General features: G+C 47.4%; 2 protein-coding genes across 7 annotated transcripts in view; one reads left to right on the top strand and one right to left on the bottom strand.

The window, feature by feature from the left end:
• Positions 1-8,231, bottom strand: part of NCOR1 (nuclear receptor corepressor 1) — a 105,939-nt gene extending 97,708 nt beyond the window's left edge. For all 6 annotated transcript variants that reach the window (XM_083714945.1, XM_083714946.1, XM_083714949.1 and 3 more), the window contains exon 1: positions 8,112-8,231. The gene's annotated coding sequence lies outside the window, so the exon portion shown is untranslated. The remainder of the gene's footprint in view (positions 1-8,111) is intronic.
• Positions 8,232-9,923: 1,692 nt separating this feature from the next.
• PIGL (phosphatidylinositol glycan anchor biosynthesis class L) overlaps positions 9,924-14,983 on the top strand; it is a 44,780-nt gene continuing 39,720 nt past the window's right edge. Inside the window, exons 1-2 of the mRNA XM_083715287.1 lie at positions 9,924-11,016; positions 13,664-13,763. Of these exons, the coding sequence (XP_083571413.1) occupies positions 10,788-11,016; positions 13,664-13,763 (329 nt within the window). The 5' untranslated portion in view covers positions 9,924-10,787. The remainder of the gene's footprint in view (positions 11,017-13,663; positions 13,764-14,983) is intronic.

Genomic DNA, 14,983 nt, shown 5'->3' with positions numbered 1-14,983 from the left:
GCCTTGGAATTCCTTCTTACGATTCCCTCATAACATATACGGTATATCTAGTTAGTGCTTGAAGTTTTACTGTAATCAAGCAGTACAGGGATGTTCTGAAATGTACATACATACTATAAACACAGAGATCTATTAAATACAGAAGCAGCAAACTGATCCTCCTGCACCTGGGGGAAATTAGAAGAAAGAGAAATTGACAAGAAGAGAAAGCTCTCCTTGCAGTATTAACTACCTCATCCTTCTGCAAGGCCAAAACTCTGCGGTGGGGTATCTGCTCTGCATTTAGAAGATACCGGGTTCAATCCCTGGCATTGATCCTAAATGGATCAATGGTTTGACTCTGCGTATGACAGCTTCTTTTGTTCCCATGTAAATCAGCCCTTCATCCAGAATCGTTTAGACTGGAATCTTGTAGCTCGCTGGCAGAGTATCCACCTTGCATGCAGAATCCCCCCCACCCCGCAATCCTTGGCATCTCCAGGTAGGGCTAGCAATGTCCCCTTGCCTGAAACCCTGTACAGCTGCTGCCAGTCAGTGTAGGCAATACTGAGCTAGAGGGATCAGCACAGAATCCAAAGCTCCTAATCCATTGTATGGCAATTTGCTTTGTGACAGGCCCCCCGCCATGAGGCCAGCCCAGATATAGCCCTGCATATCTAATCCACACCCCGGCATTTGGAATGACCAACGGCAACTGCTCCCACCCTGACCCCCTTCTCCACTGCCTCCTACCAGGCTAGCTCTGGGGCAAGCAGGGGAAGACCCGAGGCCTGCTTTCTCTTTAAATCCACAGAGACACTCAAACAGGGACACCTTTGCCCAGCGATCAGCTGACACACCGTCCCAAGGCGCCTCGTGACACTTCGCAGAGCTGGAAGGCAGCCAGCAAGTCATCCCGCTCGATCAAACCACCCCGGGACAAGAAGCCAACCTTGCAAAAAAGAAAAATAAACCCCCGAATCCTGGGACAGCCCGCCATGCCAATGCAAAGCGCTTTGAGCACATTGGGAATAGTCGAACGAGGAGAAACACCAGGGCCATCTCTCTTGCAAAAAATAGCTGCCTTTCCCCGATTCCCATCTCGGGCCCTACCATTGTCAGGGCAGGAGGAGGCCCTGGTGATTTTCACTCAGGAGACAGGGTCTTCTCTGTGGTGGTTCCCTATCCATGGAAACAGCAACCCTAGTGAGGCGCATCTGCTCTCTCTTTTTATTAGCTTTCAGAAGGGATTTAAAAAAGACTCCTGCTTACGCAGGAATTTTGATACCCGAAAGATATTGCTCCAGATCACTGTTTTTCAAGTGTTTTTAACCATTTTTTAAAATGTTTTTTTGAAAGAAAGAAAAAGTTTTAGTACTGATGCGTTTACTGCCCAGGACCCCTTTGGCAGGGGATGGGGGAATAAAAATTGAACAAATCATCGTCATGCGTCACTTGATCCTTGTAACTGGAGATGCTGAGGAGTGAACCGACCTTCTGCTCTCAGAGTAGGGGCTCTCTCTGACACCCGTTTGTGGTCCCTCCCGGCAGCTGTGAGATCTGAAAACGGGGATTTCCTGGTTCACAGACGAGAGGCCTAGACTCTTGCTCTGCAACAGCTCTCGCCAAGTTAATAAATCAATCAATAAATCACACTTGCCCAAGCATTTTGAAACACTGACATAATGAGCTAACCTACCAGAGCGAGAAATATCTGTAAATCATTGAAGGACTTCAGGAGGGAATAATGGCCCTGTCCTGGACAAAAGGGGTGGGTGGGTAAGGGGGGGGAAAGGAGGCAGGAGGGGGCGTGGAGTAACTTTGGGCAGCAGTTGTGACCTTCAGAGAGAGTTGCAAAGGGAACGCACGTCCACACAACGTCATTCAAGACCCACAACCGGGGTTGTGGGGAGGGAGGCTGGGGGAGAGAAGCCAGGCACTTCTCTGCAGGCAAAATTTTGCAGCTGGGGTGCAGCTTTGCAAGAAACGACTTTGATCACAGAGGACTCAGTTGCTCAGACCCAGCAGAGGCTTGAGACCCTTATGGGAGTCCCACAAACAAGTGAGCCTGGGCAAGCAGCAATGCCTGACTTAGGCAGGCAGCAATCCAAAAGTGCAGGGGAATGGGGAAAAGGTGACAAAGTTTTCAACCTCCAGCTCCTCTGAATGAGGCTGGAGGTAAAAGATTGGAGGGCTGTACTCCCACCAGCCTCCAGCGTCTAGGCAGAAACACACATCATATAGACACAGAGAAGTGACTATGGATGCCTGGGGCTTTCCCTAGCCAGAACCCGCCTCTTCCTCGACATCTGCGTCAACTCTCAAGTGGGACCCAGGCTTTCTGAGCGACCTCTTCCTGCTCACTGGGTCAAGCATGGAAGCAGCCTTTCCCCATTATTTTATGTATTTATATCCTGCCTTTCCCCCAGAACAGAGGACTCAAGACGGCTCACCAAAATCCAAAACAAACATGGATAAAACACAGGTAGCTAAAACAAAGAAAAGGTAACAGTCAAAAAGTAATGAAACTATAATGGGGTTAAAAGGTAAAGGAACCCCTGACCATCAGGTCCAGTCATGGCCGACTCTGGGGTTGCGGCGCTCATCTCGCTTCACTGGCCGAGGGAGCCGGCGTACAGCTTCCGGGTCATGTGGCCAGCAGGACTAAGCCGCTTTTGGTGAACAAGAGCAGCACACAGAAACGTCCTTTACCTTCCCGACGGAGCGGTATCTATTTATCTACTTTCACTTTGACGTGCTTTCGAACTGCTAGGTTGGCAGGAGCAGGGACCGAGCAACGGGAGCTCACCCCGTCGCGGGGATTCGAACCGCCGACCTTCTGATCGGTTTAACCCACAGCGCCACCTGAGTCCCTCATAAGAGGGTTAAAATGATGTAAATACCAGATAAAAAGGACACAGACACTATACAGCACTATTGAAAACCTTTTCCTTAAAAGCAGTCAGTTCCACGAAGTTTGTTGGAACAAGAATTCACCTGCCAGCGGAAGGATAGCAAGGGAGGAGCTTCTCTAAGGAGGGAGTTCCAAAGTCTGGGAAGAGCCACCCAGAAGGCCCTCTCCTGCGTCCCCACCAAGCAGATCTGTGAGGGTGGTGGGACTGAGAGGAGAGCCGTCCCTGAAGGCCTCAGAGAACAAGCAGGGTCATATGGGAGAATAGGATCCTTCAGCTAGCCTGGGCCTAAAACCTACAGGGCTTTATAGGTAATAGAACTGTGCCTGGAATCAGGCTGGGAGCCACAGTGGAGCTGCTGTAACAAGGGCTCCCTGTAACCAGCCCTGGGCAATGGTTCTTTGGGAAAAATGAAGTTTCCGGGCACTTTTCAAAGGCAGCCCCACGTAGATCGTGCCACAGTAATCCAAATGGGATGCGATTAAGGGGTGTGGCCATGTGGCCAGACCAGACATTTCCAGGAAGAGGTTCAGCTGACACACTAGGGTTGGACTACAAAGCCTGGGTGGCCTTCAGACAATCAGCCATGACGGCTGCTGGGGCTCCTGGAAGTTGTGAGTCCTAAACATGAAAGCCCTGCAGCTGGATCAGACCTGAGTCCAGCACTCCATCCTCACAGGGACCAGCCAGATGCCTTCAGGAAACCTGCAAGCCAGACCTGAGCATAACGGCAACTCTTGTCCCTTGTGATTCCAAGCAAATTGAGTCCGGAGGCATATACTGACTCCAAGAGTATTGACAGCACACAGCCATCACAGCTAGCAGCCACCTATAGCTTTATTCTCTGGGAAGTGTTAGAAACTGAGGTGGAAAAGCTAGGAGCCAAATGGCTTCTGGGACCTGGGTTGTGGGCGCCAAAACAGAATGTCTAGTCGCCACTGGGGGGGGAGGGGCAGCAACACTTTTTGTTTATTATTTGGATAAGCACGAATTAATCCGCAACTCACTTAAGTGACACATTGCTAATATCACATTTTTAGCAGAAATTGTTAATACATGTTTAATTGGGTGCTGACAATAAAAATATTGGTACCATACTTCAGTTTTCAAAGCACTCTACTCTTTGTTGTTTAATTCCTTAAAGTATTGTCTACCCTTAACATATACTTCGAGGCTTCAAAGCACATACAGTGAGGGGGGAAAGTATTTGATCCCCAGGTAGCCTGACATCTGGCTGGTTGATAGGGGATCCAATACTTATTTCACTCATTATAATGGACATCAATCTCTGACTTTTGTCTTCTGGGTTTCTAGGGGTTTTCCTGTTGTTATTCTGTCTCTCACAGCTACAATAAACCTACCATTAAAACGATGGACTGGTCATTTCTTCGTCAGGGGGCAAACGGGCAAATTTAGCAGGGGATCAAATATGTTTTCCCCTCACTGTACGTTTCAGTAATCCTGGAGTGTCAGCCAGGGGCAAAAAATGGCGCCCAGACTTTGAGGTGCTCGCAAATGGAGAATCTTTGGAGGCAAAATGCACCTGGCGCCCTGCTAATTTCGAACCGGGCACACAGCCACACAGCTAGCAGCCACCAATAGCTTTATCACCTGGAGAAACATTCCCTCCGTTCCTTCAGTCTATACTCGCCCAAGTTGCGCTGGAATTATTATTTTCTTTTTTGTTGCTGTTGTTCTCCCCAAAAACACCAGCAAAACACCCCTGACCACACACCCAGGCTGCACGTTGACTTCTTCAGCTGTTCCACCTCTTTCCCCAAGCCTAGACACATCCCCGGACAGAGCACGATAAAACTGGAAGAGCAGCAGCGTTAATGAGACGTTGGCATCCATGTGCCAACACACATGGCATTGAAAACGAAAGAAAGCAAAATAAGGAAAAGCTCAGGTCAGTGCATTTTAAATAATAATAATGTTAATATTTTTACCGCGCCCATCTGAATGGGTCTCCCCAGCCTCTCTGGAAGGCTTACAGAATACAGTGGTGCCCCGCAAGATGAACGCCTCGCAAGACGGAAAACCCGCTAGACGAAAGGGTTTTCCGTTTTGGAGGCGCTTCGCAAAACGAATTTCCCTATGGGCTTGCTTCGCAAGACGAAAATGTCTTGCGAGTTCCTGCGGGTTTTTTTTCCCTTTTTCCCCCTTTTCCTAAGCCCTAAGCCGCTTATCAGCTGATCCGCTAGAAGCTGCTAAACCGCTAATAGCACTAATCCGCTAAGCTGTCAATGGGCTTGCTTCGCAAGACGAAAAAACCACTAGACAAAGAGCCTCACGGAACGGATTAATTTCGTCTTGCGAGGCACCACTGTATATAAAACATAACTAAGCATCAAACATTAAAAACTTCTCAATACAGGGCTGCCTTCAGATGTCTTCTAAAAGTTGTGTAGTTCTTTTTCTCATTGGCATCTAAAGGGGATGCACAGTGTGATCTTATATGGGTTTACTCAGGTGTCAGCCCCATGGAGTTCAGGGGAGTCCACTTGCAGAATCAATGCAGATTACAAGATTACAAATTGCACCCCGTTATATTAGTCTCGCCCAGAACCAATATAATCCACTCCTTTTCCATGTCAACTCCCCCTAAACTATGCCTACTAAAATCTCCATATGCGCCAATCAGGTGTTCTCCAACTGTCTTGGACTACAACTCCCATCAGCCCCCAGCCAGATGGCTGTGAATGGTGGGATTTGCTGGTGCTGTTATTGTTGCTTTCATTATTATTATTAAATATAATTATACCCTGCCTGTTCTCCTGGCGGGACTCAAGGTGGCTTGCAGATAAAAACAAGAACCGCTAAAATCACAGAAAAATCAACCATTAAAAAACAATTAAACATGGATAGAGATGAAGCTATTCACATACATGAAACATACAAATAATTACAATAAAAACAGCGCCAGCTGTTTCATTCAAAGCATTCAATTCTCAAAAGCCTGTGGGAACAAGGAATTCTTCACCTGCTGGTGGGAAGACAACAAGGAGGAAGCCACTCTAGCTTCTCTAGGGAGTTCCAAAGTCTGGGAGCAGCCACGAAGAAGACCCTGTCCTGAGTCCTGAGCACGCCTGTGAGGGTGGCAGGACTGAGACAAGGCCCTCCCCCAAGGATCTCAAAACCCAGGCAGGTTTGTATGAGGGAATATGAAGGCAGCGACTGGGCCAAGCTCACAGCCAGTGAGTTTCATGGCCAAGCGGGGATTTGAACCCTGGTCTCCCAGGTCCTGGTGGGATAATCTAACCATTACCCACTACTACCCCATCATCCCAGAGACTTGGCCATACTGGCCCGAGGCTGGTGGGAGCTGGGAGGCCAGAACTATTTGGACGGCCACAGAAGTATGAACCCAACACAACTGTCTTCCATGAGGTTTACCAACAGTTTAACTATGCATTGGGACTGCAGCCTATCTATGTTTAATTACTTGGAAGTAAGGCCCACTGAGCCGAGTGAGACTTACTTCTGAGCAAGTGTGAGCAGAATTGCTCTGCAAAGCAGGAACTCAAGGTGCACTTTCTCAGGAGTAATGAATAAAAGCCAGCTGAGCATAAGCGGTCTTGCTTTTTGAGCAACAACCTCACCAGGCAGGTCTACTCAGGAGAAAAGCTGCCATCCTAAGACTCACTTATTAACCCTATAAGGCTGTCATCCTTAAACACACAGGGTTGCTCTCCAAGGTTACTGCTACTCAAAGCAGACCCACCAAAATTAATGGACATGACTACCTTAATAATTTCAGTATGTTTTTGGGTAGAGCTTAGACTACTATACAAACTACCGGTACATTTACTAGGGGGAAGCCCCGCCCCCTCAAAGCAAAAGGAGCTTATTTCTGAATAAATATGCTTAAGCTTCTGAGCAATTTGGCTGCAATCCTATGCCTACTTACCTGGGAGCAAGCCCCAGTGAGTGAGTAGAGATTTATAGGGCTGCACTGTCCACTCAGTTGGGAAGGAAGATGGAATCTCCCCCTTGTCTATTTACTCCCATAGGCAGCAATTAAACTGCTAGAACATTTACAAAGCTAAGCAGGGTCTGGTATGTTTTCAAATTGGATGTGGGGGTCTCATGTTGAGATTCCTGTATTGCACGAGTCCCTTCCAATTCAAAAATTCTATGAGTCTATGATTAAATGTATAAAAACTGCCCTCCAAGGCTTCCAACATAAAAACACACAAATACCAAGGCTTACATCCAAGAAAACATGCTTCAGAGTTCAGTCTTTTCAGCTACACTTCTGTAATGCAGTCCTAACCCCATAAGCCTCTTACCTGGGAGTAAGACCCACACACCCCTTCTGCAATTCAACAGGACTCATTCCTGAGTTGCTGTAGTTAGGACCGCAGTTAGGACCCCGCTGAGCTTAAAGGGGTCTTAATCCTCAATCAACATGCCTTGAACCGTCCCTGCTGTCTCTTAGGCTGGAATCAAACTTCAGTTCCGCTCAAGAGTAGACCCTTTGAAAGCAACGCAGACAGCTAACTCATCCCCATTACTCTTCAAGAGGTTTACTCAGAGTATGTTTAAAAGTTAAGAGCACAACGCAACTAAATATTGGGACACGATTCACCACGCCGTCTCCGTCCCCCCAATACAGTATTGCCTGTTTACCCCTCCCAGCCCTATGTAAACACTTTTGAAGATAACACGTCTTTCTTTTGAACTCCAGTGAGCTTTTCTGTTCGATTACACTAGCGTCATTAAAATTCAGTTAATGATGATGATGATGATGATGATTATAAGATGTTCTTAAAGGACCGCCCTACAGGGCCGCCACACTTACTAGGGGGAGGCTTCCTTCCTAGAGGGAATCCAGACTCTTCTTTGCAGTTCTGCACGTTTCCAACCCCCACCCCTTACTTAAGCCATACTCAAGAGTAGACCCAGTTTCGAATGGGTCTACTCTGAGTAAGAGCTCAGGCAGGTTCATCCCCCTCCTTTTAAGTCATCCTTTTTTCGGTAGGGGAGGTATGAAGTTACTCCCCTCCCTTTGGGCCCCCCACCTTCCCTTAAGTTACCCTCCCCCACCTCCAGTCACCCCTTCACCCCTCCCCCACCCGACCTGTCAGTTGCCTCCCCTCCCCCACCCGACCCCACCCGTTGCCTTCGCCCTCCCTCTTTTCCCCTCCCAATGAGGGGGGGCTAATGGCGGCCCCCTCCCCGCCTCCGCCTTCCTCGACCCCTCCCCGGGCGCCTTACCTCATCCCCATCTTCACCATCCTCCTCCTCCTCCAGCACCTCGGCGGTTTCAGGAGCAACACCGCCGCCATCTTGACTCCCTCCCTCCCCGCCGTCCCCTCCCCCTCCCTCCGGCCCCGCGGAGGCTCCGCCCACTCCTCCCCCGCCTCCCTCTCCCTCACCGCGAAGAGTCCTGACAGCTCCGTAGAGCGGCCATCAAAACAACCGTGCGAAATCGTTATAACAATGGAGAGAATATACACCTCAACTCAAGGGGTTTAGGGTGCATTGCCACCCTCTTTTTATTTCTCTTGACCCTCCAGAAGTGTATTTTGAATTGGGTGCTTGGGCGACGGGAGCTCACTATGTCTCTTTCAGGACCTGCGCGGCAGCGAAGCAGCAAACGCTCCCTCTCCGGGAGAGCAGGACGGCAGCCCCCGGCCAATAGCGAAAAAGGGCTGAGGGGGGTGTGGCTCTGAGCAGCCGGCCAATGGGAGAGCAGGACGCGATAAGAGAGAGGAGAGAAAGGGAGCGGGGTTCTGAGGGAGAGGTCGGCGAGTATATAGAGGTAAAGGGTGTAGCGAGAGACGCATCAGATAAGACTTCCGGGAAACGATGGAGAGCCAGGAGGGAAACCACACAAAAATAAAAAATGAAGTCGCTTAGTCAGATGTTACACAGGCGGGGCTTCTGCACCTTTAATAGTTGGCTGGAAAAAGGAATTAAGCAAGCAATTAAAGGTTCAGGAGCCCATTCCTCTCTTGCAGTCGGTCACCCAAGCAGGGGAAGCAATCAGGCAGGATTTGGGGTGCAAAAGTACAGCCACCACCTAGCAGAATGAGGAAGGCCCCCATGCAGCACTGCTTGCTTGTCACATTTTGAAGGCAAGCGGAGAAAAACAGATTTTCATCTAAAGAGGGTGCTGAAAATACCATTTAAATTCAGAGTCCCAAATTCCATCTATTCAGCCCTGGGGTGTTTTGTTGAAGTGCATGGGGAATACTTTAAAATACATTTTTTCTACTCGAGAGAGGTTGATATGCTGGTTCCTAAAGACAGCAGCATTTGGAGTGCTCACCAGCTTACAGGTGTTTCTTTCCCCATAATTCACTGGGCAACCGCCATACCCATTTCCTGGATTGTACTTTGATTAGAACAGCCAGCACATAACCTGAAATATTGTGTCTTCCCATCCCCCAACAAACTCTTTCTTAAGGTCAAATAAATATGCCATATTATCAAGGTTGCTGAGCTTGTTTTTCTTTGCTGTTCATTTTTTTTCTTAAAGGACATCTCTGTACCTTTAAGAGTATAAAAGGTAATAAATCAATGTGGTAGAGGGTATGGAATTAGAGTGATGGTCAAAAGTTCACATTGGTTTTCTTACCTGCTAATTAGCTGTAGGAAGCACATAATTTATGTCCATAAAAATGTGACAACCTTATAATTATTTGGCTGCTAGCCCATAGAAGTTATAAATATATAATAGAAATTATATAATAGAAGTTTAGGGAAGTTTTTAATGTCTGAAGCTGTATTGTTTCTAATGTTCAGCTGGAAGCCACCCAGAGTGGCTGGGGAAACCCAGCCAGATGGGCGGGGTTTAAATAATTTGTTGTTATTATTATTATTATTATTATTATTATTATTATTATTAAAATATATAGGAAGACCAGCAATGAAATCCATAAAGATTGTAGGATTTTCCTTTATTGATTTTTTTTTAAGCAGTTGGAGATAGCTTTATTTTTAAACATCTGTATAAGATTCAGGATAGAATCAGTATTGAATTAATCGGGGCTTGAAGATGTATAATGCATAATACTGAAAGGAAGGGTTCTGCCAGACAACCTCTTTATTGAGCATTCATCCTGATTCATTTGCAGGGGGATTGGGAGAGGTTGGCTAGAATCCATTGCATCCAAGCCAAGCATTATTCCACATTTTCCAGTGCTTTTCTCTGTAACTTTCCTTAATGCAAAAAGGTCAAATGGATTATAAAATTATGTATGGCATCTAGGGAGTAGATAAAGAAAAGTTGTTCTCCTCTGTCAAAGCACTAGAAGTGATGGGCATCCAATGAAGCTGCATGTTGGAAGCGCCGGGACTTATAAAAAAGGACTTCTTCAAGCAGCGCAGAGTTAAAAGTATAGAAATCGCTCCCACAGAAGGCAGTACGACCACCAGTTTCAATGGCTTTGAAAAAGAATTGGACAAATCCATGTTGAAGGCTATCAATGGCTATCAACCGGCCACAATGGCTATGCTCTGCCTATGCCTCTGGATGCCAGTTGCTGGAAACCGCAGGAGGGGAGAAGCTTCCCCTTGGGGCATCCGGTTGGCCACTGTGAGAGCAGGATGACTGACTAGTTCGTGCCCTTTGGCCTTATGCAGGAGGCTCATCCTCTTATTAGATCATAAGGTAAGTTTGGGGAAGCAGTTTGTTGAAGGGCAGTCAGGGGAGTTGCATTGATTGTTGCAAACCTCTGCTATCCTTTCCGCGCTGTTTATGCATGGGTCCAAGTCACGCCACCCCACGAGAAGCTTTAGACTGATTCTGGCGTGAATCTCATTTCGCCTTTTCTCTTCGGGAGAGCGCCCTTTTGCACAGAACAGACGGAAGCATTCCGTCGCGGAACGAGTTTCTGGCCGGATTCTTTATGCGTGGCGCTCCCCTTTTCTCCCGCTTCTCCCGTCATGGTGGCAACGGGGTTGTTCACCCTGCTGTTTCCTCTGCCTTTGCTATGGCTGCTTTCTTGCTGGTGGCTGAGGTGGCGGCTGGGGAGCGACCGGAGGCTTTTCGCCGACGGACCGGCGACGCGCGCCCTTTTCGTGACGGCGCACCCTGATGACGAAGCAATGTTCTTCGCCCCCACCATCCTCAGCTTGGCTCAAGCCAGGCTATGGCTGCTCTGCGGGTCCACAGGTGAGGAGGAGGAGGCTAGCGTAGCGTTGCTTAGCAACCATGACGTCTGTTTTCGAAGCGCTCCCGTCTCTCCGGAGCTGTGCGTATGGCGTCATCACGCTGAAGCAGCCATTTTATATTGATCGGAAGTGCGCGCACAGGTCGTTCTGACGTCACAGGATTATTATTAATCATAATGTCATTGTTACTGAATACAGTATATTTTTATATATATTTATATTTATTGCATAAATAAATAATATATTGCAGTGTGTTTATTATTATGTCAATATTATGTATTTTTTTTATATAGTGAGAATATATGAGAATTCTATTATTTTATACTTAATTTTTTACTGTTTTGTTATATAGTGCCAGCTAAGCGAGAATTACAGGGTGTGGTGGAAGGCCCAGGTGATGGGCCCCCTTCCTCCTCAGTTTGCCATATTAGTAAAATGGGTATAATACCACTTTCCCCCAAAATTGAAACTACTGCTATATATTTGCATACAACAACGTTTGACTAGCCAGCCTACATGGAATGGTAAGAGATTCATTTATTTATAAATATATGAGAGGGTAGATTTTTGAAGCATTGCTTATCTCAAGGACAGGGAACCTTTTTCAACCTCAGGGCCACATTCTCTTCTGGGCAGCCTTTCAGGGGCACCATGCTAGTGGAAGGTGGGGCCAGAGGGAAGAGTGGGCATGGCAACAAATGTAAAATTTGCCATTTGTACAGTAGGCTAGTTTCTACACACTCCTGCCTATTCTCCACTCAGACAAGCAAGAGGTATTATTAGGGTTCAAGGACACATTCCAGCCAGGCAAAAGAAGTAAAAGCAAGCAAGGCCACTACATCCACACACACTGTTTCTTAACTGGGTACAGAATAACTGCAAAATGTCCCAAGCTCATCCAGTGGCATCTCCAATTTTTCTTTTTAAAACAATTAGCACGTATCAGGGGATGAGAAAGACCTGTTTCTGCTTGAGACTCTAGAGAGCCACTGCCAGTCAGAGTAGGCAGCGCTGGGCTAGGTGAAGAAATCCTGTGACCTGGTATAAAGTAGTTTCTTCTCCCTTCCAATCTAAAAATTGCAATTTAAAAATAACAGGGAGGAACAAGACCAATGTAGCAGGGCCTTTTTAGTGGTGACACCCTCCTCCTTTTGGAATTATTTAGCAGTTAGATTCTTCCCTATATGCTTTTGGGAGGCTGTTGCAGGCGTACTTCTCTAATATATATATATATGTATATGTTCGTTTCTGTGCATATTCTGCTGCTTTTACCTTGAGATTTTATAAATTAATGCGGTCAGGCCCCACTTTCGGGCTTCCTGTATACATTTGGTTGACCACTGCGAGAACAGTTGGGCCTCTGGTCTATTCCAACAGCGCTCTCCTTATGTTAAGGTTTTAACAACATCCTCTAATTTGAACACTTTGGTGTGTGAGTCAGAAGAGGCACTTTATAAATGTTATAAATAGGTATGGAATTGGCAGGATTTGAGAAGTTCACTCAAGACCTGCCGTTAACCCTAGCATTATAGATATCTTTTTTTAAAAAAGGCATTAAAATTTCCCTTGGAAGCTTTACAGACTCCAAGCACTTAATGCAACCCAGTAAGTAATTGCTTTCTCAGATTATTTTCTGGTTGCGGGGTCTCCAGTGCAAGTGCCCATGGGTGCCAGCATGCCCAACAGCAGCTTTTATGGTACCTGCAAAAGGTCTCAGTAAATGTCCCCCTCAAAAATCCTCAGTGCTGTTTGCTTTTCCTACTCGGTTCCTGTTTTCACTGCCTACGCCTCTCCCACATCAAACACGCTCTTTTAAACATGCCCACATTTTAGTGGGTTGCCAGGATTGGACCCCAGCTGAAATATACTTGGAGTCGAGTGTGGATTTCATGCTCTTTATTCAGCTCATAGTCGTGAGGAATGCAAGTTCTCCTGAAATGTCTGCTTTATATACATTATTTACACAATGGGCCCCACGTGATTGGCTAATTCTGGGATTCTCCTGTAGGCTAATCAGGTTGTGGTTTAACTTCCACCAGGAGTTGGATTGGGTGGCTCCTGTGGACCAATCAGACTGCTGCATTCTGGATCCTATTGTTCTAGGACCAATCAGACTGCTGCATTTTGGATCCTATTCAACCCAGTACATAACACCAGCCCTATGTTCTGTTCTGAACAGAGGAGAGATGCAAAGAGCTTCTCTCTCTGAGAGAGTATGGCGGTGACAGATGGAGGGGCATGCCTGCGCCGTTTCGTGGTCCTGTCTCGCTTTCAATACGGCAGCCATTTTGTGTTATACCATGCCCCTGCCCCTCCCACTGCGGTCATTTTGTGACTGGCGCCCGCAGCACTCTCCCAAATTTCCAAATGTTACTCCTATCCTTCCCCCAAAAAGCAACTTCAGCAGCCTTTCGCCTTCAAATCCTGGCAAACCTAGCAGCCTGTACTAAGGTGCTGTAGAATTCTTGAACTTTTTACAATGCGGCAGACTAACGTCACAAGTTAGTCTCAGGAAAATCTCTTTAATATTCCCTTCTTTGCTCCGTTATTTTAACGCAAGCTGCCGGTCCCTTGGTGCTTTCAATTTCCCACAGGAGGGAGGATTCTGTGTTGCAGAGTGTGACAGCTGTCTTCTTTCGTATTTCCAGGGAATTACTACAGCCAAGGGGACGTCCGGAAGAAGGAACTCCTGGATAGCTGTTTGGTTCTAGGGATCCCGCCTTCCAATGTGACCATCATTGACCACAGGTAGCTTTCTACACTTAAAATGCTGGTGTTGTAAGAGCCTGAGAGCAGCTCTGCTGGATCAGGTCAGCAGCCTATCCAGTCCAATAGCCTGTTTTGACAGAGGCCACCAGGTGCCTATTAAGGGGAAGTCCACAAGCAGGACCTGAGTGCAACAGTGCTCTCGCCCATTTGAGACTTTCCTCTCCTGTGGTTTCCAGCAACATAAGGAGAGCTGTACTGGATCAGGCCAATGGCCTATCTAGCCCAGCATCCTGCCCTCAGAGTGGCCTATCCCTGTGGCAAGCCTACAAGCAGGTCCTGAGCACAAGAGTGCCCTTCTTACCAGCAACTGGTGTTCAAAAACATCACTACCTCTGACTGTGAAAACAGAGCATAGCCTTTGTGGCTAGTAGCCATTGATCGCATTATCGCCCTCCATTCATTTGTCTGAATCCCTTCTGGACAAATCTAAAAGCAGTGAGAGCTGCTGTTGCACGCAGAGCCAACTTGTGGGCTTTCTGTTCTTTATCCGATCTACTCTTGTGTTTGTATCTACCGCAGTGAAATTTTTCATAGATGAACTGTTAGGGCCGGAGTCACCAGCTTGCGAGGGTGATGGGGAAAGCGCCGACGTTGTGACATTGTGCACACAAGCCTCGCTCCTCACTCCCTAAGCCGGGCAGAGGCTTCCCAGGCTTTCGGAAGGAGGTGCCAGGGAAACATTTATGGGACTAGCCTAGGCCCCCTAGTCCACTGACCACATGCCACTGATCTACCACCACACTCAACCATGGTGTACTCAGTTCTCCTCTTCCCATGTTATCCTCCCAACAACCTTGCAAGGTAGGTTAAGCTGATAGATAGCGACTGGCTGCCCAGTTGACTCTGTGGCTGAGTCGGGATTTGAACCCGAGTCTCTCAAAGTCATGCGTTTAAAGCCAATTTAAATCGTGTGACTTCCCGCCCCCAAAATCCTGGGAACTGTAGTTTGTCCAGCATCGTGGGAATTGTAGCTCCGTGAGAGTTTACAGTTCCAAGGACTCTTTGGGAGAAGTCTTGCATGTTATATGCACACTAGGGAGTGATCTCAGGTCCCAATCTGATGTTGCAATCACGGCAGCAGCACCAAATGTGTCCATCGCAGTGCTGCAATTCCTGCCCGGTCGGGGAAAGTGAGAGGAAGACATAGTGACTCAGCCTTGCAGGGCTGTATCTACAGAGGCTCCACAGCCCCAGTGACC

The sequence above is a fragment of the Podarcis gaigeae genome (assembly GCF_964106915.1).
Source record: "Podarcis gaigeae genome assembly, chromosome: 15".
Taxonomy (NCBI): domain Eukaryota; kingdom Metazoa; phylum Chordata; class Lepidosauria; order Squamata; family Lacertidae; genus Podarcis; species Podarcis gaigeae.
This window is presented reverse-complemented; position numbering and strand designations above follow the sequence as displayed.